This window comes from Neoarius graeffei, chromosome 2 (assembly GCF_027579695.1).
Source record: "Neoarius graeffei isolate fNeoGra1 chromosome 2, fNeoGra1.pri, whole genome shotgun sequence".
Taxonomy (NCBI): Eukaryota; Metazoa; Chordata; class Actinopteri; order Siluriformes; family Ariidae; genus Neoarius; species Neoarius graeffei.
This window is the reverse complement of record NC_083570.1, coordinates 5832664-5856107: the sequence shown is the minus strand read 5'-3', so window position 1 is coordinate 5856107 and position 23444 is coordinate 5832664. Positions and strand designations below refer to the sequence as shown.

Genomic DNA, 23444 nt, shown 5'->3' with positions numbered 1-23444 from the left:
ACACAATCAACACACTGAATCAACAATCAGAATGAACAGGGCGCTTTTTAATGACGTTTATTCTATGAGAAAATAATAGCGAAATATTTCCCATGATGCACTACTCCTGACTATGTAATGAGAGCGACGCTTTTCCGGAAGTAGTTCTTTGGTCATTCAGTTCACAACAGTTTTTTTTTTTTTTTAATTTAAACCATTTCATTTACAATATACAGTACATCAGACAATATTATCAAACATATGAACAGAACAAACAAACATGAAATGCGGATATACAACGCCAGGGGTTACTGTAAACAAAACACACAAACTATAAATAGTGCAAACGTGTAAAAAAAATATATATATATATATATGTATACACACACGTATAAATTACAAAAAATACATGAAATTTGGAGCACATACTTAATGTTTTAATGGCTTTCTTATTGGGAGAGGTTGATATTGTTTTTATGTAGAATTCAATTTCTTTTTTGAATGTACAAAAAGAGGGTCTGATTTTCAACACCTTACATTTATGGATATAAAATTTGGCCAGCAATATAATGAGATTAGCAAGAAAAAATTCACCGTCCAATTCTCTCTGATAATCTATAAATCCAAACATTGTGCAAACATAGTACAAAGGTCTCATGAATATGGTCCAAAATAAAACGACAAATGCCTTGCCGTAGATTCCGAGTGTGTTCACAAGTCCAGAATAAGTGGAAGACAGTCTCTGGGTGCACGTTACAGAAAGTACAGGATACATCAATGTCTTTAATGAACCTCACTAAGAATGTTTTGACAGGATAACAACGATGAATGATTTTAAAAGAAATTTCTTTAACTTTGTTAACCAGTAGGTATCTATTAGGAAGGGTCCATATTTTTCCCCAACATAGGTTCTGAACATGTGTATTCCAGGTGGTAATTACATATGGGACAGAGACACAATCAGCTAAAAATAAGGAGTGAATTTTTTTGTTGTTTTCACGAGATGCTGGCAGAAAACATAATTTCCCTATGGGTGTGTCAATTGGATCAGGCAAAGGAGCCACAGTGGAAGGTGGAGTGGTGTAACCCTTGAAGAGCATAATTACACTAGATGGAATGGCGTCAAAGACGACCGCAAAATCTTTAGGGGTCACAGGGATCTTATAATGAGAAAGGAATTCTTGGTAATTAAATAAATTCCCTTCCTTATTGAAAAGCTGATTGATCTGTACAATGCCATTCCTAAACCAACTGTCAAAAAATAGAGATCTCCTTTTGTAACAAACATCCCTGTTGTTCCATATGAAATATCTATTAGGAGAAAAATTGTGCTTATAAATAAGAGACCAGGCCAAAAGTGTTTGCTTATGAAAGTTTGAGAGAGAAACAGGTATACGATCAATATTATAATTACAAAGTAGAAGAAACTTCAGACCACCCAAATTAGAGAATATATGACTTGAGATGATGTTCCAAACAGAGGTAGGTTCTTTTAAATAATGCTTAATCCAATTAACCTTGAATGTGTTGTTTAGTGTACTAAAATCAAGAAAATTTAGGCCACCACTACTATAATTATTCATTAAGACAGACTTTTTAATATAATGAGTTTTATTCTTCCAAACAAAATTATAAAGCAACTGATCGATCTCCTTGATAACTTTTTTATGAACATCTAAGGAAATGGCAGCATAGGTAAGCCTGGATATACCTTCCGCCTTAGAGAGTAGTGTTCTACCTTTTAGTGAAAGATCTCTTTGAAGCCACTGATTAAGGTTTTTTTTGGTTCTTTCTAAAATTGGGATAAAGTTCAAGTCACACCTGTCTTTTTGTTTTTTGTAACAATTATTCCTAGGTATGTGATTCTTTCTTTAATTGGAATATTGCAGATAGCAGGTAACTCACATTTCTTGACTGCCATTAGTTCGCATTTACTTACATTCAGATGAAGACCCGAAGCTTTAGAAAACATTTGAATTATATCGAGAGCAAGAGAAACTTGAGAGGAGTGTTGTAAAAAGAGGGTCGTGTCGTCAGCTAGTTGGCTTATAATAACTTCCCTATCTGTGACCGATATACCTTTCAGATTACTCGCTTTGATATGATTAGCTAATAGTTGAGTGGAAAGCAGAAATAAATAAGGACTGATAGGACATCCCTGACGTATCCCACGTTTTAACTCAAATCTAGGAGATGTACCATTTTTTTAGTTTAATTGAGCTACTCCCATTGGCGTACAATGTTTTAATTGTTCTGCAAAAAAATCACCAAAACCAAATTTGTCAAGTGCTTTAAAAATGAATTTGTGTTCAACTGAATCAAAAGCTTTGTAAAAATCCAAAAAAAAGGATGAAACTTTCATTATTAATTGACTCTGGGTAATCTAATATGTCAAGTACAAGTCGAATATTATTGGAAATATGCCTGTTTCTCATAAATCCAGATTGTGTCTCATCTATAATATCATCCAAAACATTTTTTAAGCGCTTAGCAAAAATAATAGCTAAAACTTTGTAGTCATTGTTGAGGAGACTGATTGGACGCCAATTATCAATAAGTAAAATATCTTTCTTAGGTTTAGGGATGAGGGTTATGAGGCCCTGTGTTAGAGTGGGAGGGAGAGCACCTTTGGCAATACTTTCGCAAAACACTTGTAACAAAAACGGAGCTAATTCCTTGGAGAAGGATTTGAAAGACTCAGATGTAAGACCATCCACTCCAGGAGATTTGTTGTTCTTTAAGCTGCTAATTGAGTCTATTACTTCCTTTAAAGTGATTGGACAATTACAGAACTCTTGGTCCGCAGTACTGATCGGAGTAATACCAGTTAAAGAATCCAGAAACGAGACAGTACTGTCTTCACAATATTGGGAGCCGTATAAATTTTTATAAAAGTTGGAGCAGAAGTTAGCAATCTGGTTTGCATCATCACATATTACATTGTCTATTCTTAGTTGATGAATGGTATTATTTTTGGACTGGGACTTTTCTAACCTGAAGAAATACAACAGTTAAACTAGCCTTGTGTCCGAAATCACTCACTCATTCACTACTCTCTATATAGGGAATTACTATTGAGGTATTTCACTCACGTGACCAAGTCATGTGACGCTGCCATTTTGGACGGCACGGCTCGAATCAGTTTGAATACGAGGAAGGCGACAAACGAAAAACATAAAAGAAAAAGGAGCAAAATGCAAAAAACACCTTCACTATCCAGCGACGTAGGGCATTTACAGGGCGAGCAGAGGGAGAGGTATTTGCAAAAATTGAGGTTAGCAGGCTTAGAGAACGACGTTTACCTGCTTCCACCAGGATTGTTCACTGACAGCTAAGATTTGTTCACATTTTCATTTACTTTCGGTCCTCAGGATAAACAAAATGTTATTAAATGTCATTGAAATAATTTCTTAGTCTGTTGAGACATGGCCCGTTATAAGTTTTTCCTTTACTGTATTTACTAGTTTACTGAGCGCGCTCCGGGGCGGGCTGGCTGGCTGGCGCTAGCTAGCTAGCACTCTGGGGCTGGCTGGCTGGTGCTAGCTAGCTAGCTAGCACTCTGGGGCTGGCTGGCTGGCGCTAGCTAGCTAGCTAGCACTCTGGGGCTGGCTGGCGCTAGCTAGCTAGCGCTCCGGGGCTGGCTGGCTGGCGCTAGCTAGTGCTCTGGGGCTGGCTGGCTGGCTGGCGCTAGCTAGCTAGCGCTCCGGGGCTGGCTGGCTGAATGGCTGGCGCTAGCTAGCTAGCGCTCCGGGGCTGGCTGGCTGAATGGCTGGCGCTAGCTAGCTAGCGCTCCGGGGCTGGCTGGCGCTGGCTAGCTAGCTAGCGCTCCGGGGCTGGCTGGCGCTGGCTAGCTAGCTAGCGCTCCGGGGCTGGCTGGCGCTGGCTAGCTAGCTAGCTAGCGCTCCGGGGCTGGCTGGCGCTGGCTAGCTAGCTAGCTAGCGCTCCGGGGCTGGCTGGCGCTGGCTAGCTAGCTAGCGCTCCGGGGCTGGCTGGCTAGCGCTAGCTAGCTAGCGCTCCGGGGCTGGCTGGCTGGCTGGCACTAGCTAGCTAGCGCTCCGGGGCTGGCTGGCTGGCGCTAGCTAGCGCTCCGGGGCTGGCTGGCTGGCGCTAGCTAGCGCTCCGGGGCTGGCTGGCTGGCGCTAGCTAGCGCTCCGGGGCTGGCTGGCTGGCGCTAGCTAGCGCTCCGGGGCTGGCTGGCTGGCGCTAGCTAGCGCTCCGGGGCTGGCTGGCTGGCGCTAGCTAGCGCTCCGGGGCTGGCTGGCTGGCGCTAGCTAGCGCTCCGGGGCTGGCTGGCTGGCGCTAGCTAGCGCTCCGGGGCTGGCTGGCTGGCGCTAGCTAGCGCTCCGGGGCTGAATGGCTGGCGCTAGCTAGCGCTCCGGGACTGGCTGGCTGGCTGGCTAGCGCGCCGGGGCTGGCTGGCTGGCTAGCGCTCCGGGGCGGGCTGGCTGGCTGGCTAGCTAGCGCTCCGGGGCTGGCTGGCTCAGTAAACTAGTAAATACAGTAAAGGAAAACCTTGAGACTGAAAGGTTTTAACAGTCATCCAAATGACTGAATGTAAACATTGCTACAGTAACATACCAGCTACTGTTGTTGACATTAGCTAGCTTGCCGTCCAAAATGGCGGACACCGGGGCGTCACGTGACCCTGTGACGTCAGGTGAAATACCTCAATATTCAGGACTATATAGTGAGCTCATTTGTAAAATGGGGAAAAACAAAAACGCTTTCAGACACTAGTCCGTCACGCTAGTATTTACGTCATTACTGTCGCACAATTAAAACGTACCAGATCAGTCGGCTGGTGGGTTTTCAAAATAATAAATACATGCATGCATTTTTGTGATAAATCCATATTATACTGAGCACATTTTCCACATTAATAAATACAAAAGTACCTGAATCTTTCAGTTTTTTTAAAATCAAGGCTGAATACTTCTTCTCTGCTGCCTTTTATTAAATCAAATTTGAGACTTTTAATTTGATTTCTTTCAGCGCGATCGCAATGCATGATGGGATTTATTGCGCTTTTTTTTTTTTTTTTAAATTAGATCAATACAAGTATACAGTCTACATTACAGTAGCATTGGTGCAACTACGCCAGGGGGATGTACATTACAAAATAAATAAACAAAAACATAATAAACACATTGTATAGCACAAAAAGTGTTTGTTTTGACAGCCTTATTGTTGCTGCTAGAAACTGTGGTTACATACAGTTTAATGTCCCATATTAAGTTCTGTAAAATTAGTTTTTTATTCTGAAATTTAGACTTATGAATGTAGTATTTTGTCAATATTATTAACAATATTGCTTGGTTATGATCATCGGTTGTACACTCGAAGTCGGCGTGACGTCACGATCACGATCACGACGAGACTCACCTTGACAACAGGCCCGTCGTATTTGACTCGGGGAAAAAGAGAGCGTCCATGTTAGGGGAATTGTATCTGCTTAATTGCCAGGATTACATTGGTTTATAAGTTTTGTCACCATTTATGAACGTGTGTTACATTTAGTCAAGTATAGTTTTGTTTATTTAATTTGTAGGATACAACTGGCAACTCTTGTTGCTAGAATATCTATATTCTTGTATTTTTGTTATAGCTTATGTGCAATAAAGGGCTCATAATACAGAAGCTTGCTTATGTTATACTGACTATATCCAGTTTTGCCTTGGCTAATAACCTTAAAACTATCTGCTTCTGTTAAGATATGCAAAATACATGTGAATTTGAGTAGCATTTTTTTTTATACCTGAAATATGCAGTAACCCCCACAAAAAGTGTACAAAATAAAACTGCAAGACCATTTGATAGAAAAATAGTATGCAAAGTTGTATTCAATATGAATTGGCACAGTGGTGTAGTGGTTAGCGCTGTCGCCTCACAGCAAGAAGGTCCGGGTTCGAGCCCCGTGGCCGGCGAGGGCCTTTCTGTGTGGAGTTTGCATGTTCTCCCCGTGTCCGTGTGGGTTTCCTCCGGGTGCTCCGGTTTCCCCCACAGTCCAAAGACATGCAGGTTAGGTTAACTGGTGACTCTAAATTGACCGTAGGTGTGAATGTGAGTGTGAATGGTTGTCTGTGTCTATGTGTCAGCCCTGTGATGACCTGGCGACTTGTCCAGGGTGTACCCTGCCTTTCGCCCGTAGTCAGCTGGGATAGGCTCCAGCTTGCCTGCGACCCTGTAGAAGGATAAAGCGGCTAGAGATAATGAGATGGGATGAGATGAGATTTTGATGACAATGTTTTTTCCTGCATCAGCATCTCCATAGCAGATACCTTTGCAAGGGCTTCATCCCTTTCTTTGCATAAGTTGTGAATCTCTGTGTACATCTGTTCACGTTCAGACACTGAAAGTGGCTTCTGGATCGGACTTGACAAAGAAGCATCAGGATCCACATGTGGAGGATCTGCATTGTTGGCAACCTTGGGTGAAGGAAGCACTTCCAAAGGAGGGTCAGAGGCATTATTTATAGAATCATCTGGGAGATTATGAGAAGGCTGGCTTGGTGTTTGGCTGGGTGATACAATAACCTGGTCAGATTTCAAACGCTTCCTTGGAGGGGTTGCACCTGCAAAATATAAAAATATTATCAGTGTGTTATTCAAACTGTATTGATTGACAGGTATATCACAGGACATTACTAAATTTTGAAACAGACTTCAGATTAATATGTTTTAACCTGTTCAGGGAAATTAAGAAAAGTAATGAGTTCACAAGTATGTTGGCAGTGTTCTCTCTACCAACATTTCAAAGGATTTATAATACAAAGATTATCAAATTTTCCTTTACAGTTGCAATGACAACATAAATACACCAGTAAGCTTGTGTATTACAAAAATAGAATATTTTACCATTATAACCTTTCTGTTACTCGCTGTGACTTCCTTTCAAACTTGGACAGCTTCATTGCAGATTTACTTTGACTTTGGCTGGATCCACAAGTTGGAAAGATTGAGGGCACATAATCAGGATGTATGATCATTCACTTTTTCTCCTGAAAAAATATTGATACATACTTCAGTGAAACCACATATTGTCAATCCATTTTTATTAAAAGTAAAGATGTGGATAGAAATATCTATAAAATGAATATATTAATAATGTATAGATATAATTTATATTTAATAAAAGACAACTGCAGAAAACATTACATTAAAACATTTTTAACACAAATTATTTTGGTATAAAATATACACTTGTCCATATGATATAGTAATTTGCCCTACTTGCCTCTTATCTATTTGGGAATAAGCCTATAAAATAACTCAAATTTAAAAATTCAAGCCTTTACATGCACCAGTTCAGTACACAAGCACGAACACAGGTAAACAAAGAGGTCAGATACATACATTTAGTGTATTGCAGTATTACATCCTGATCCATACAATGAAGATAAACAAATATATCAACATTTTATTGGATTTTATTCTCAGTGATTACTCACCACTTATAAAGTGTTGCCCACAAACATAAGTATAGTTCGAGTTAGGCTCCCAGAGCTTCTCATGGTTCACAGATCCATCAGACTTTATTTCACTTCTATTTATGGCTCTCAGCCACTGCAAACGTCTTTTCCCACCTAATGGCAACATATGAAACTTTAATGCTGGGTTCTTGTTTGCATTGGCTGTGCAGCCAACAACACAACAGCTTTTAGGCTTTCCAGGCTTTCCCCTAGTTAAATATGGCGGCTCCAAGGTCATGTGGCCTGACGTTAAAAGTACCCGGATGTCAGACTTCGCGCCAGAAATGGTTCTGACTCACTGGAGGTAGCGTCACAATTAGCCAATCAGAGGTAACACGGTTACATGTCATGAATATTAATAAGTAAGAGCTGAAATCCTGTCGTTCTCCCACCATCCACTCTTCCACCAAACTAGAACAGCCTGAAACAGGAGAACCATAGCATTTTTTTCACCAAAACTCTTGGAACCAGAACTCTTAGCATTGTCCCTTTATTAAAAGTGTTTGATCAGAATAATTTAGTAAAAATCTGTGAAATAACGATATTTTTCACAGAACTCTTAGCATCGGCACTTTATTTAAAGTGTTTGATTGTAATAATCCATGAAAAATCTGTGAAATAACGGTATTTTTCCACAGAACTCTTAGCATCGGCACTTTATTTAAAGTGTTTGATTGTAATAATCCATGAAAAATCTGTGAAATAACGGTATTTTTCCGCAGAACTTTTAGCATTGTCACTTTATTAAAAGTGTTTGATTGTAATAATTTAGGAAAAATTTGTAAAATAATGGTATTTTTCTGCAGACCATTTAATGAAAATTTCTGTAAAAGTAATTTTTCTGGACTTAATTTGAATTAAGATAGTTTACCTTAATTTTACGGTTTTTGTTTGGCAGCCGTAGCTGTTAGCCGTAGCTATTCCACGGCAGGCATCGCTTATCCGCGCGATCTTCACGAGACTTGTGCGAGACTTCGAAACGTGAGGTGTCAGCCAGGTATCAGTGCCGCCATTTTGAAAACTTGGATCCTCCCTCAGAAAACTGTTTTCCAAACGAGTTGAAATGACGATTACTGCCTACTTTTTTCAAACTTTCCTGATTGCTATCAAAACAAACAAAACTTCCCGCTTGATTACGTCAGCATTCGAAAGAGGGCGCGCACTTCTTTTGACAACCCCTGTGTCTGAAATCACTCCCTACTCACTATACAGGGCACTATATAGTGAGGAAGCCATTTTGTAGTGCTGTCCGAAACCTTAGTGAGGATTATTTACACCCTATACAGTGCACTCAAAGTATCCCACAATGCATCACAAATTGTTTTTTTTTTTACATTCACACAGTTGTATAATTATCATTCGAAGTCTTCAAATATTTTCAAATGATCAAATGCATTCAAGAGTGACATTGCTTTTTTGCATTTCATCCACTTTAAGGCAGTGAGATTTTTCTACAAGATGTTTTTTGAACACAGTGAAAATAGGCTTTACTTTTTCCCATTTTGAGCAGTGAATGAAATATTTCGAGAACAGTAGTAAATTATTCATAACATAGTCCGCTTGTGAATCCTTCAGACTCGTCCCAAATGTTATGTTGTCCAGGGTAAGTGTGTCCTGTAGCTGGATTTTAGAAGAAAGCCAGTCCAAAAAGTCCTCCCAAAATGTTTTTGTGTAAATACATTGAAAGAAAAGATGGTCCGTAGTTTCAATATCTGATTCACAGAAAATACAGTTGTTATCAATACTGTCAATATTGAACCTCACTCTTAGCATTCCACTGGATGGATAAATCTCATTCAAAATCTTAACATGCGCTTCCTTCACCTTTGGACTTACAGGAAATTTTAGATATTGGGTCCTCCATTTTTTAACCTCTACTTCAGAGAACTTCTGAAAGATGGAATTTCTATTTGAACGTATTGGGTACAGATTATTATTCAAATGATTATGTAGGATTTTGTTTGGTATCTCTATGTTAAGAAAGTCTTGTTCCATGATGTAGAGTATTGGAAGGTTAGGAGGAGGCAAACTCTCAGGATCAATGTTTTGTACAAGTTGTTTGACTGGTTGAGGAATTGCTTTGCATATTTTATTAAATTCAGCTTTTTTGCAGGTAATATTATGAATGGAGCAGAAGTTTTCATATAACAGCCAGTTGGCCTGATTATCCATAAGGTGAGATATTAACCAAATACCTTTATCCATCCAGTGTTGCAAAAAGAGAGATTTTCCATGACACAGAACATATCTATTATTCCAAATCGGTGTTTGGTGTGGTGTAAAGTTGTGGTTGTGCATAAGTTTCCAGTATAACAGAACCTGCTTGTGAAAGGACACCAACTTGACTGGTAGTTTTTCTATTTTAAAATCACATTTAAGGACAAACTCAATACCTCCCATTTTTTTCAAATAAACCTCTGGAAAGACAAAATGAAATATTATTTCTACCTAGCAGAAAAGATTTTAACCATTTTATTTTTAAGACAGCATTTAGACATTCAAAGTCAATTGCTTGTACGCCACCTTCTTTATATTCTTTTATAATTTCCGATTTTTTTATATCTTGAGCTCATCTTGTGTTAACACTACCAGCAGATTTCTTTCTTCTGCCTTTCAGCACATTCATTTCAGTCTGTTAACAATGTTAAAATGACCCGTGTCAGTGTGGGTTTCCTCCTGGTTCTCCAGTGTTCTCCTACTTCTCAAAGACACATCTAATGACTGATTGAGGCGACTCAGGATCTCTGATCTCAAACATATTCATCTACCAACTTCATTTCCATCTCAACAATCTGTTCATGAGAAAGAATTCTTCATCGACCCAGTATAATGTTCTTGATAAATCATGATGCAAGGAATAAAAGAGGATGAGGCATGCTGGTCCAGGAAACTAATCTGCGATGAGGTGGTGGGATGTGACCCAACACAAAGTGGATTAGTTTCCACAAACAGCAGGTCATGAAGAGTTCAGGCTCTTGTTAAGCCTGGAGCGCTCATACTGAGTGAAATGGAGATTATGTAGAAAAAAAGATCTACTTTTGTGATTTCTATTCGCAATAAACAATGCAAAATCAATAAAATACGGTTTTCCTTCCTGACAGCTGCGTCCTCCTCACTTTTAAAATGGCTCCAACATTCTTTAGGGATGAAGATCAGTTTAAAGATGTCACAAGGAAAAAGCTGTTCAAGTGAAACAATTGTAATTTATCAACAAGGCTGAAAGTTGTGCTTGAGGTGTCAGTAGGTGGAAAAGTCCTGAAAATTAAGATCCATTCTGTGAGTATTTCATGAAATTAATCCTAATCAGTGCAGCTACATGAGTTATATTTCTGCACTGAAGGGAGATGAAATGGTTAATAGAGGAGTGTTCATGATCTCTCTGTGTTTGTGCTCCTCCTCTTCCTCTATTGCTCTTTCACACACAGAACCAGGAAGTAACTCCTCATTTCAGAGAAAACAAAACTGATCTCTCTCTCGGTGTGATTTCAGGAAAATGGCCGAGGCCAGTATTTCAGTAGATCAGGACCAGTTCATGTGTCCAGTGTGTCTGGATCTCCTGAAGGATCCGGTGGCTATCTCCTGTGGTCACAGTTTCTGTAAGGTGTGTATTAATGGCTGCTGGGATCAGGAGGATCAGAAGGGCGTCTACAGCTGTCCTCAGTGCAGAGACACTTTCACGACAAGGCCTGTTCTACGCAGAAACAACATGCTGGATGAAGTGGTGGAGAAACTGAAGAAGACTGAAGTCCAAGCTGCTTCTCCTGCTCGCTGTTACGCTGGACCTGGAGCTGTGGAGTGTGATTTCTGCACCGGGAGAAAACACAAAGCCATCAAGTCCTGTCTGATGTGTTTGACTTCATTTTGTGAAATTCATCTGAAACCTCATCTTGAAGTTCCTGCTTTGAAAAAACACACATTAATTGAAGCCTCAGCAAAACTCCAAGAGAAGATCTGCTCTGAACATAACAAGCTGATTGAGATCTACTGTCGTACTGATCAAACCTGCATCTGTTATTTGTGTACGATGGATCATCACAAAGGTCACGACACCGTCACAGTTGCAGCAGAAAGAGCTGAGAAACAGGTGAGAACTAGAAATCTTTCCAGAATTAAATCATCTTAATTATAGTTTCCCATCTAGAAACAGGTGCTTTAGTCAGTGATATGATTTGAACTTTAATTTCAATGTGTGTATCAGGGCTTTACATTAACTTTTTTGCTCACCGGCCACTGTGGCTAGTGGTTTTCCCGAGTCACTAGCCATTCAGCCTTTTCACTAGCCACAATTTTGTTGCCAGGAAATTGCAGTATTTTCTTCACCATGATGTGTTAAAGTTCGGAAGATCTAGATTTAATTATGAATGGCAGCGTATAATGTATCTCTACAGTAGCACTCAATACTCAGTGCTGTTAAGGTCGCTCCCTATATGAAAACATGCAACCAGTTGAGACAAAAATATAAACAGATTATTCTGTTTATTGAACTCAAATTCAAGCCCCTTACAATATGAAATATCGTATAATATGAAAAATAACATTCAGTACAACTGAACTGATTCTAATATTAAAAGTCCAATTCAAAACATTCATCACTGAAAAACATTTGATGTTTTGATATGCAAGTATTATGTGTATTATCAAGTATTATTATGTATATTATGTATTATCTATTAGTGTGTGTGTGAACATGTGTAGAGAGAGACATTAAATGTCCTCATTACATTCATCATCAGATGAGTCTGAATGGTCCATGAAAAATGGTCTTCGTGACCTGAGGCTTCCAGCAGGCCATAAGTTGATAGCTGGGGCGAGATCAACTTCTTTCCAATCGCGTGAACGTTTCTAAACAGCAGCTCCATCCTCTCCAGCTCAGCCGACTTCATGACAGCCAGGGACTGAAAGCAATGCTGTTCTGTAGTGAACCAGCCGTCTTCGCCTGTTTTGATGTTATAGTACCGATGTGTGCATTTGACTTTTCGTGGTCCTTTATAGTTTCGAGTTTAAAATTACTGGTGCCTGTCTTTGCCAGACTTTCTGCAGTCTTCGCAGTACAGGGTATTTTCGGTTTTGCTATGAACTAGCCAATCTCACCCGAACATCCATTTGTCATTGAACTGTCTTATCTTCCTATTAGCGTCTTGTTCATCTCCATGGCCAGAGCCAGCTATGAGGCCCCCGCGGTCTGGACCTCGGTCATTTTTAAGAGCTGAAAATACATTTGTAGGCTAAATATTCAACTGGATAAAAAATAAAGAATAACATTAAAACATCTCCATAAAAAGTGCATTGATAATTATGTTAAATGTTGATTCTGTCTTCTGTGTGTGTTTGGTGTGCGTGGCTCTGAGACCAAGAACATAAACGCGAATGAGCGCGCGACTCGGCGGAGGAACGCAGTGCAGGAGACACGGGGTTTTCATGGGAACCATCAGCGCACTTTCATCAAGCTGTTCAATTTACATTTTTGAAGCAGCGCAGTTGTAGCAGAATGCGCAGTTTGTGAACAGGCAAGGCAGGCAACTGTTTGGGGCCCCCTGGCCCAGGGGCCCCCCGAGAGTCGGGGCCCGAGGGCTAATTTATTTTGTTTTTTATTGTTTTTATTGTTCTTTACCATTGTATTTTCACATTTGGAATTTAAAAAACTTTGGTTTCATACATTTTTCATTGGTGTCAGATTATTTATAACATATTGGTGATGAACACTTGTCAGAAGGGCCCCTGGAAATTTTTGCTTGGGGCCACAGACTCTAGAATCGCCTCTGGTTGTAGCCTGCCTTGTTTGTGATTTTAAAAATAAATCAATCGATAAGCCAAAGCAATAGAGTGGAAAGTTTCAACTTATGTTTGCCTTGGGTAACTTTGCCTAAAACATGGTGGTGTATACTGATTTTTTTTCCCAGAATTTTTTTTTTGTGTGTGTGTGTAGGTGTAACGGATGCCAGATTGTTAATGTATCTCAGTTCCATAGGCTACATGGTTAGGGTATCTTTTGTCCTCATTGCTTGGGCCAGATCAAACCATTAAACAAGCTTAAATTATTCTTACTCTTGCCACATGCATGATTTTTTTTTCAAAACTGATATTCAGTTCAAACACCATTAAGAGTAATTTCAGGAATAGGTCTCTTGTGTGGCGTGTAATTCACCCTCTCATTTAAATATGGCGAACATTTGTCAGCTTGCGCTTTGCGCATCACAGACCTCTGTGATTTTAAAAAGCTGCTCCGGCCCTGCGCATCTCTGCCCCTTTTTCCCTGAGCAGCAGGGTTTGAAACTCCAGCTATATGCTGCCACATAGTGCGCTTGTCAGTCGTCAGCAACTTTGTTGCTTCGTTCATTAACCGCAGGTTACCGTATCATTGACTTTATCTGAGACGTTCTAAACAATTCTAACATGTTGTGTCAGAATGTTTATGCAGGTGCTCATGGGAGTTGTAGGCGCGTAATATTACATTGCAATGCGTTTATTATATCAGATTCCTTCAGAGAAAACTACAATTAAAATATATTGTCATACCACAGAATAAACCACCCGCCAAAGTGGCTAGCGAGACTAAAGTTATTACCCGCCAAAGTGACTAGTGAGACTAAAGTTATTACCTGCCAAAGCCAAATTTTACCCACATTTAGCGGGTGGGTGGGTGCTAATGTAAAGCCCTGGAGTGTCTCAATCAGAAGGATTCTGTAAAAGCTGATTAAAATTGTCTGTGTTCTGGTGAACAGAGTGTTAAATTTATCTTCAGTGATGGTCGTAATCTGGTTAGGGGTGGGTTTCCTGATAACGTTGCCCTTTAGACCTAAAGAGAGAGTTGAGAGACTCTCTTAAGGAATGAACGTTGTCTCTGTACGTGCTTTTCCCGAACTCACTCGTAAGAAGGAGTCTAAAGAGCAACAGGACGAAGAGCGTCTTTGTAGTTCGCGTCCCTGAAGGCAATCATATTGGACATAACTAACAGTGTCCAAGTTAACTAGCTATGTATAAACATTAGCCGTGGACAAGACTATGGCAACTTGGCGGGCAAATCCACAGAAAGTCATTTGACTAATCAGACTGCATAGCTATTGCAACATTATTGCGAGCTCTAAAGCACAGACAACTTCACTGCAAGCTTTCTCTTGGAATAAAACATTTATATTCCTCAATATGCTTCCGCAGGTCGGATGGGGAGTTTTTGTAGGCTGTTATGTGCTCCGTTTTAGGCAAACAAAGCAAACATTTAAAATCAAACGACTCTTTATTCCTTTCAGAAAACTGAACCATGGGTTCTAGCCAGTGGCGGATTTAGCAAATTGGGGGCCCCAGGCGAAGGTATGTATGGGCCCCCCCCATCCGATCCGAAACAAAAAAAAAACAAAACAATGTACCGACTGCATGGTGGATAGGCAGGTAAAGCTAATCTATAGGGAAGTAAAGGTTGGAGAGGAGAAAAAAAACATTCCCCTTTAAACCCTGCATACACTTCTTTACTCCAAAATGAAGATGGAAAGCAGAGAACACACAAAGTGTAGCACTGCACAAACTAATAGTCATGATGGAACCCAACAGAGAATAAGATTTCAGATAACATCTGTCTTTGCCAAAATGCCAGGAAAACCAGCACTGTTTATTTTTTTTTTAAAGATCAGAACATTTCAAACATTCTATAAATAAAACTATGTACATGATTTTGTGTGTGTGTGTGTGTGTGTGTGTGTGTGAGTAAGTGTTTCTCTGTGAGTGAGTGAGTGAGTGAGTGAGTGAGTGAGTGAGTGAGTGAGGGGAGGTAAGAAGTGTGGACTGAGGAGAGATGAGGTGGCATTTGGCTCTAAGCAACTCCATATCCATGTGAATGTATGTGTCAGTGAGTGAGAGAGAGAATGAGACAGTGAGAGAGAGAGAGAGAGAGAGAGAGAGAGAGAGAGTGTTCTGTGTGTGTGAGACAGAGAGGGTGAGTGAATGAATGAGAGAGTCTATGAGAGAGAAAAGAGAGATTGTTCTCCACATCACAGAGTCCTACTTGTTTGTCTTCTCACAGGTCTTCTCATGTACATGATGCACAGCCAGATGTAGGAAAATGTAAAATAATAATAAAAAACATTGTCACCAACTAACAATATGGTCATCATCATCGGTGTCAAAATGGCCATCACTGGATAACTCTTCCACCTCATTTGTGTCAACGTTGACACTGTCGGTGATGGAAGGTGGCAACATGTCTTGCTTGATGTTATCCTCCTCAGCTAGTGCCACTTCACAGCAGCTAGCTGCTGCTGCTGTACCGGCATCATGTTCAACGTTTTGAATGACGTTGACGTTGTTGTCGCAGTCTCTATTGCTAACAGTAGTTGTAAAAAAGCTTCCCAACTTAGGCAGCATTGTCACATATTTCTCACCGTCTTTTCGCTTTTTTCTTTTTTTTTTGATCCGCTTGGGTAACTCCTTTTCATTTTCGCGTTGTTCAGACTCCGGTCACTATGTGTTTACCTTTCGTGCTGCGCTGTGCAGCGTTATGGACTAGTCCATTTCATTGTGAAAGTATGGGGTGTATGTGTAGGGACAGATAACCATGAACTGGACAACCATGAAGTGTTCATGAATCATGATAAGGGGCTTTTTCTTTTTTTTTTGAGGTTGGTTGGGGGCCCCCCTACTACGACCGCTGGTGGGGGGCCCCAAGCAGCCGCCTACCTATGCCTCTATGGTAAGACCGCCCCTGGTTCTAGCTATAGAACCGTGGGTGTGTGCATTCCCCAGAAGAACCGCCTCCTTCCATTCTGCCATCAACTGATCGTGTTAAATAATGCTGCGGAGAAATCATTGATCTTGATTTTATCCAGTCTATGGACGTGACGTGACCCTAGTGATTACTGATAGACTGTCTCAGTGTCACCTGCGGAAAAACCAATCACGCTTTAGAAAAGAAAAGAAAAAAACATCCACTTTCAAAGCTGCTTCATAGTAACGAGTAACGAGGACCTTGATAGAAATGTAGTGGAGTAAAAAGTACGATATTTGCCTTTCAAATGTAGTGAAGTTAAAGTCACAAGTTTAAAAAAAAATCCTCAAGTAAAGTACAGATACTCAAAAAGTGTACTTAAGTACAGAACTCAAGTAAATGTCCTTCGTTACTGTCCACCTCTGATAATTAACTTGATGTATTTGCAATGTAGAAGAAAACTAATTGAACACCACCAGCAGATTCAACCCCAGTTTCCCCCGCTGACTGTGAGAGTCCCTCAGAGCCGCATGCGCATTCTGTGGATTCGGCAGCGAGCGAGTCGCTCTTTGTTTTGAACGAGTGCTCCGGGTCTCTCGTAAATTCCGAGCAAACTAAAGGACGACTTGTGCTACGATGTTGTTCGGGAAAACCACGTTAGCTTGATGATGGATCTTAAGAGGTCATTTAAAACTCTCTTGGCCTTAAGAGGCTTTCGGGAAACCCAGCCCAGATCAGTTAGTGAACATTTCTCTCTCTCTCTCACACACACACACACACACACACACACACACAGGGCCGTTGACAGCTTTGGCTGGGCCTGGGACAAAATAATCTGAGTGCCCCCCCCCCCCCCCCCAAATAATGTGAGTGCCCCCCCCACACACACACACATACGTGCGCACGCACATCGCCACATAGCAACCACCCACACCCAACCCCTCTTTTCACAGTCTCCATTCACTCCAACCCTTAAATAACAGGTATTCCAAGCCCATTATAATAGTCAACCATTTTATTTCAACATTTCAACATATTTACAGTTTGAACATTTCCTTAGTCTGCAACTATTCAGGTGCGAAATGCAATGCGCCGGACTTTTGCTGTGGCAAAGTCATCAATAAGGTCATGATACAGGCCTATCATTTTTCACTTGAGCAAGGGAATTGTTTGAAGAGTATCCAGTCTAAGCGAAAGTTTAATGTTTTGCAACAGACTAACCTCAAAACACCCCATTTATAGCCCATTCATTACATTAAACTCTATCTAGCTGGCAATTTCACATGCCGTCGTATCTACACGGGATGATTTCCAACAAAATAAGGTTTAATTAACAAGAGGCAGCGTTCCACGGGCTTTCAGCTAACCGGAGTCCAGCTCAGCGCAGCTCAGCAAGTGTGCCTAAAACATTTGGATATGATTGCGGGCCAATGTGCTATTCTTTGCTTCATTGAGATATATGCAACACAGTGTTATTAAACCGATATGTTTATGAAATAATTCAATGCCCTGTGCATTTCAGTGTTCACTCAGTATACCCTGCTATCCCCTACTTTATAATTATGAATGGCGCGTCGCATGTGCTGGGGTTACATTACGGGGCTGGAAAAAAGTTATTTGTGTCTTACCTGGCTCAGCTGCCCCACTGCCTTCACCACCTGCTGCATCATCTGAATCTTTTCTAAAATATCTATGCAGTGAGCCCCTGAGGCTCTTGGCTTCTTCATCTCTTTTTCTCTTTTCTTTTCTTTTCTTTTCTTTTCTTTGCTCCTGACTTGTGCATGTTGGCAAACGGGCTTGCACGCTTATTGTCGAAGCGTTATGATGGAATAGTGCTGTGTTATTTGGCGCCTTAATCAAAGACCAAACCATTTCTGCATTAGGGGTGGTAGGTGGGTTCTTGAATCTATTTTCGAAGACAATAAAGGCAAAAGAACCAGAAATCATTCATTGAATGCAAATATAGCACATTTTTTCTCCCCCAAATCAACACATTTTGAAATGAAACAGAATGATTAATGGCATCTTCATGAGGGACCAGTTCTGGGCCCCCCCTCATGCCTGGGCCCGGGACAAAATACCCGGTTGTCCCCCCCTGTCAACGGCCCTGCACACACACACAACATAACCTTCAGAGTGAAACATGAATGTACTTTGAACTGACATTACTATGGAACCAGTTCGCTCGTACTGTATAAAAAGCTGAATGTATTTTATTTGTCCTCAGAGTGAGTTAAAGGAGGAGCAGATGAAATCCCAGCAGAGAATCCAGGAGAAGCAGAAGAAGGTGCAGGAGCTGAAACAGGCTGTGAACACTATAAAGGTGAGCAGTGAGCAGAGACAGAGCTGCTCCTAGAAACACACACAACATGGACAACGAGTCATTTACAGTCCCAGTAAGAGAGGGAATGATAGATGAGCTTTAAATCTTGTGTGTGTGTGTGTGTGTGTGTGTGTGTGTGTGTGTGTGTGTGTGTGTGTGTGTGTGTGTGTCCGAACAGCTCAGTGCACAGACAGCAGTGGAGGACAGTGAGAGGATCTTTACTGAGCTGATCAGCTCCATGGAGAAAAAGCGCTGGGAGGTGACGGAGCTGATCAGAGATCAGGAGAAGGCTGAACTGAGTCGAGCTGAACGACTCCTGGAGCAACTGGAGCAGGAGATTGCTGATCTTCAGAGGAGAGTCACTGAGCTGGAGCAGCTTTCACACACACACGATCACATCCATTTCCTCCAGGTAACACTCACTGTCTGATCTACAGAGCCAGCTGTTCCTCACACACTCTCTAAAACACCTCTCATTAAGGGAACAATAAATGTCCCTGTCTGACATCACAAGTGGGTTTTACATTTCATTTGCTTTCTGTAGGTTTTAGCTTCTGGACGTCGCTCTCTTCCATTTCACAGACCATCATTTCACACATCCAGCGTCACTGTCCATCAACATCTCTCATTTGATGGAGTGAGGAATTCTCTCTCAGATCTGAAAAAGAGACTCGAGGAATTCTGTGAGGAGGAATTCAACAAAATCCCTCCACATGGTAAGAGGAGCTGTTCCTGCTGGAGAAACACAGTGATGTGTTATTTCTTAGCGATGCTCCTGCTTTCTTTTCTGCAGACACTTTATTCACCCGACACTTTGAACTAAAACACTGATTTAAAATGAATAAACTGACTGGATCACTTTAAACTCTTTCCATCTTTTACACAAACTCATGTTTCTATTTTTCTCTCCACAGCTGCAGCAGTTCAGATCATTTCAGAACCAGAACCACAGAGCAGAGAAGAGTTTCTGAAATGTACATCCAACACACACCACACACACACACACACACACACACACACACTTCTAGGCCTGTCACGATGACAAATTTTGTTGGACGATATATTGTCTCAGAAATTATTGCGATAAACGATATTATTCTTTACGTCTAAAACAGCATGAGGGCTCGAGAACTTTGACAGGTTACAATTTTACTTGGCAACAGAATGTATCTGAATTCTGATTGGTTGTTGTATCTCAATTCTGATTGGTTGTTGTATCTGAATTCTGATTGGTTGTTGTTATATTATTGCCCTTTTGTTGTGTTCTTGAGCCCAGAGTGGGGGGAGGGGGGAGTGACAGGGTTCTACAGAGAAAAGTTTCCACTGCAACCGAACTGCTGTTTTCGTGACCACGCCCCCAGCGCGGATATTCATGTTCACATTGTTCAGTTTGTTTTTCTCTTTTATTTTAGATTTCTGTTATCTGACTCTGGATCCCAACACGGCACATCGTCGCCTCATTCTGTCTGAGAAGAACAGAGCGGTGAGAGACAGTGGGAGAGAGCAGCGTTACTCTGATCATCCAGAGAGATTTGATTCCTGGCCTCAGGTGTTGTGTAAGGAGAGTGTGTGTGGACGCTGTTACTGGGAGGTGGAGTGGAGCGGTGATGATGTGCTCATATCAGTTTCATATAAAAACATCAGCAGGAAAGGACGGGGTAAAGAGTCTGGGTTTGGACTCAACAATCAGTCCTGGAGTCTGCGGTGTTCTTCTTCTTCTCTCTCTTTCTGTCACAACAGCATTAAGACTGATCTCAGAGTTCCATCAGCCTCCAGAATAGGAGTGTATGTGGATCACAGTGCAGGAACTCTGTCCTTCTACAGCGTCTCTGACACGATGAAGCTCCTCCACAGAGTCCACACCACATTCACTCAGACTCTATACGCTGGGCTCTGGGTTTGTGGTTCAGTGAGATTGTGTGATCCAGAATAAAAGTGTGTAGTGTTTTCTGTAAAATTCCTGCACGTTGCCACGTTGTTGCTCAGTCGTCTGTTTCACTAGAACACAATCCAGCTGCACAAAAACACTCATTTTAATATTTAAATTAAAACAGATGAATAATTTAAAATAATTAAAAAGGAAATGTTAAAAATTAACTGTCAGACAAGAAACTCGTCAAATTTAAAAAGAAAATGATCTCATGACCTTCGCATTATAAAGTTGTGTTTGTTTCATATTAAGCAGCGTCTCATTAAATAACTAATAAACAGTAATAAAGCCAGAACAGAACAACATTTTAAACCCATTCAGGTCACACTATATAAAAATAAAACATTAGTTTTGGAATGAATTTGATTTTTCTGCTTGTGTTCTAAGATGTAAAATCCAGAATCACTTTTTCAAATCTGAAGTTGTTTCTAAACCCTGAGATTTGATTGTAAAACATTGAACAATATTTAAACTCCATTAGAACATCCAGTACATGATCGGTTCAGGCTGCCGATGTCGTGTTCATCCCATATTCAGCCTGGATGATGATTGGCCCGCAGATAGAACCTTATAAATCCAGGTTTATCTGTGAGTTTGGGATTTTTATTCAAATATTCCAATCAAAGCTTTGCAGAATAAAAGATAAGAGCACAGGAGAATAAAGTTTCCCCCAGTGATGGAGTTTCTGTGCTGAACTCATTTTCAGACAGAAGCAAATTCAACCTTTTCCTGAGAGTTTCAGCAGCTGGATAAATATTGTTCAGTATTTTAAGCTGAATTTCTTTCACTGTGGGTGAAATTGGCCATCTAAGATAACTACAGTGTGTATTTGTTAGCGTTCCTCCATCGTCAGTTATTCTTATTTTTTATTTTTTTTTTTATATCAGGGAATAGCTTCCATTTTAAAATATTCCTAATTCCTTTGTTATTAGATTTTTCACCAATTTCCACTTCACCGATTTTCAGTTCAGGCAATTTACCGACACCTTTGATTATTCAAGGGTATTTTTTATCGTGAATCTTAAGGGAGGTGGAATAGCTCTACAAATTTGATTAAATTCTCTATAGACACGTTTTAAATGAAACTTTTCTACAAATGAATTAAATTGCATTAAATGTCCATTTTCATCCATTAGATCAGTAATATCTACAACTTTATCATTCCATTCTTGTTGAAATAAAGTCTTCCTATTAATAGTAATGGTTCTATTATTCCACAAGGTTAAGTACGCTAGCGTTTGTGTACATAAAATAAATAATTTTGGTGAAATTGGACAGCCTTGTCTGATCCCACGTAAAATCTTAAATTGAATAAGTGATTGGTAATCAATCATATCCAGAATCAGTCGGACGTGGTTTTGAATATATCTTCCCTTCATGAAGGCTGATTGATATTTGTCTACAAGTTTTACAAGTACATGCTTTAGACGATTAGCAGATACTAAGGCAAGTAATTTATAATCATTGCATAGTAAGGTTATAGGTCTCCAATTGTCTAGCAACAAGAAGTCTTTTTTGGGTTTTGGTAGCAAGGTTATTAAGCCTGTCTTCATAGTTGGGGATAAACATCCTTTGTGAATGCATTCTAAAAATGCTCTATATAATAATTTTTTTTTAATATCCACCCAAAAGTATTTTAAAAATTCAGATGTTAAGCCATCGATTCCTGGTGATTTACCATTTTTCATTTGTTTTAATGCAATTCATGTTATAGTTCATTCCTCATCGAGTGTATGTTTGTGTTCATTTTTTTGATGTCATCATTGATGGGATAAAATAAGACGTCACATTCTGATTTATTAAATTTAAGTTCCAATAAAAGAGCCAAATTCCATCCTGTACTCATTTCTGATCTTCTATTATATTATCATTGGTCATAAGCTTACTCATTTTTTCTTAGCTTGTCTTTGTTTTTCAAGTCCGAAGAAATACGATGAACTTTTTTCACCCTGTTCGATCCATCCAGCTCTTGATCGAGTGGAAGCTCCATTTGCCTTTATTGTGTACATTTCGTCTAGTTGAGACTGCAGTGACTGTAATTCTGAAATGTTTTCGAAGGATAGTTGTGTGTTATTTACTAATGTATTAATTTTATCAGTCAGATCCTTTTGTTCTTGTCTCCTTATACGTGAAAGTTTTTTACCCATGCCAATTGCTATTTGTTTGACCTTAAATTTAAACCATTCCCATTTACTCCTATCAGACATGTCTAACTCTTCAAACTCCAAAATAAGAGACTTCACCTGATCACAAAATTCACCGTTCTGTAATAAGTTGTGATTAAATTTCCAGATATTAGGAAGGATCTTATGTTGCTTAGACATGAATAGGTTTAGACTAATCGTACAATGGTCTGTGAGCGGAGAGGCTGAAATTTCACAATCAAAAATATCATTATACAGCTCACAAGAGATAAGCCAGTAATCTAGTCTCGAACACTGACCGTTTCCTGCAGCATTAAACCATGTATATTGAATACAAGTTGGGTTTGACGACCTCCAAAAATCAATTACATTCGTTGTTCATAAATTCAGTATAATGTGGCCGTAAACAGGTTGTGGATTCCTGTGAGGTATTCGATCTAACCATGAATCAGGGGCTATGTTAAAGTCTCCGCCCATTATCACTTTTTCTGAAGTATATGATGTTTTTCATTCGTTAACAAGTTTACTTCATTCCTCTGTTATGATTTTGGGTACAAATAAGGTTCATTTGGTTGTGCTTAGAACTGTGATATTGGTGAATTGCTCCTAGAGGGAACAAAAGAGTTAACCTGTTGTAATAATAGGATTAAATAGGTGCAGTTCAATAACCATTTAATGTTAAAGATAATCGTTTACAGACCGGTCTAAAACATAGAAATCAGATTAAAATTCAAAAGGAGAGAGAGAAAGAACTTTATAAATTCATCCATCTTAGGTAGATTATCTAACTGAATTATACTTCATTTCAGTGAGACAACACAGGAAATTTGCCTGAGTAAAATTTACTCAAATTGAAGAAAATTTTACTCTGCGTCAGATAACATTTGGTCCCTCTCTAAAAAGAG

The 23444-nt window shown here is 40.0% G+C and overlaps 1 protein-coding gene across 1 annotated transcript; it reads left to right on the top strand.

Moving 5' to 3' along the window:
- Positions 1-10705: 10705 nt before the first annotated feature.
- LOC132879357 (tripartite motif-containing protein 16-like) lies at positions 10706-20422 on the top strand. Its single transcript, XM_060913722.1, has 6 exons — positions 10706-11531; positions 18370-18465; positions 18644-18877; positions 19010-19181; positions 19380-19439; positions 19878-20422. Exons 1-6 carry the CDS (start codon positions 10941-10943, stop codon positions 20396-20398), a joined length of 1674 nt encoding a protein of 557 aa, XP_060769705.1. The 5' UTR covers positions 10706-10940; the 3' UTR covers positions 20399-20422.
- Positions 20423-23444: the final 3022 nt, after the last annotated feature.

Bases quoted from the DNA above. Each gene is read 5' to 3' on its own strand.
- LOC132879357 (XM_060913722.1), top strand. From the start codon at position 10,941: ATGGCCGAGGCCAGTATTTCAGTAGATCAGGACCAGTTCATGTGTCCA. The intron at 11,532-18,369 runs GTGAGAACTAGA...ATTTGTCCTCAG, and splicing joins CAGAAAGAGCTGAGAAACAG to AGTGAGTTAAAGGAGGAGCA. The intron at 18,466-18,643 runs GTGAGCAGTGAG...GTGTCCGAACAG, and splicing joins AGGCTGTGAACACTATAAAG to CTCAGTGCACAGACAGCAGT.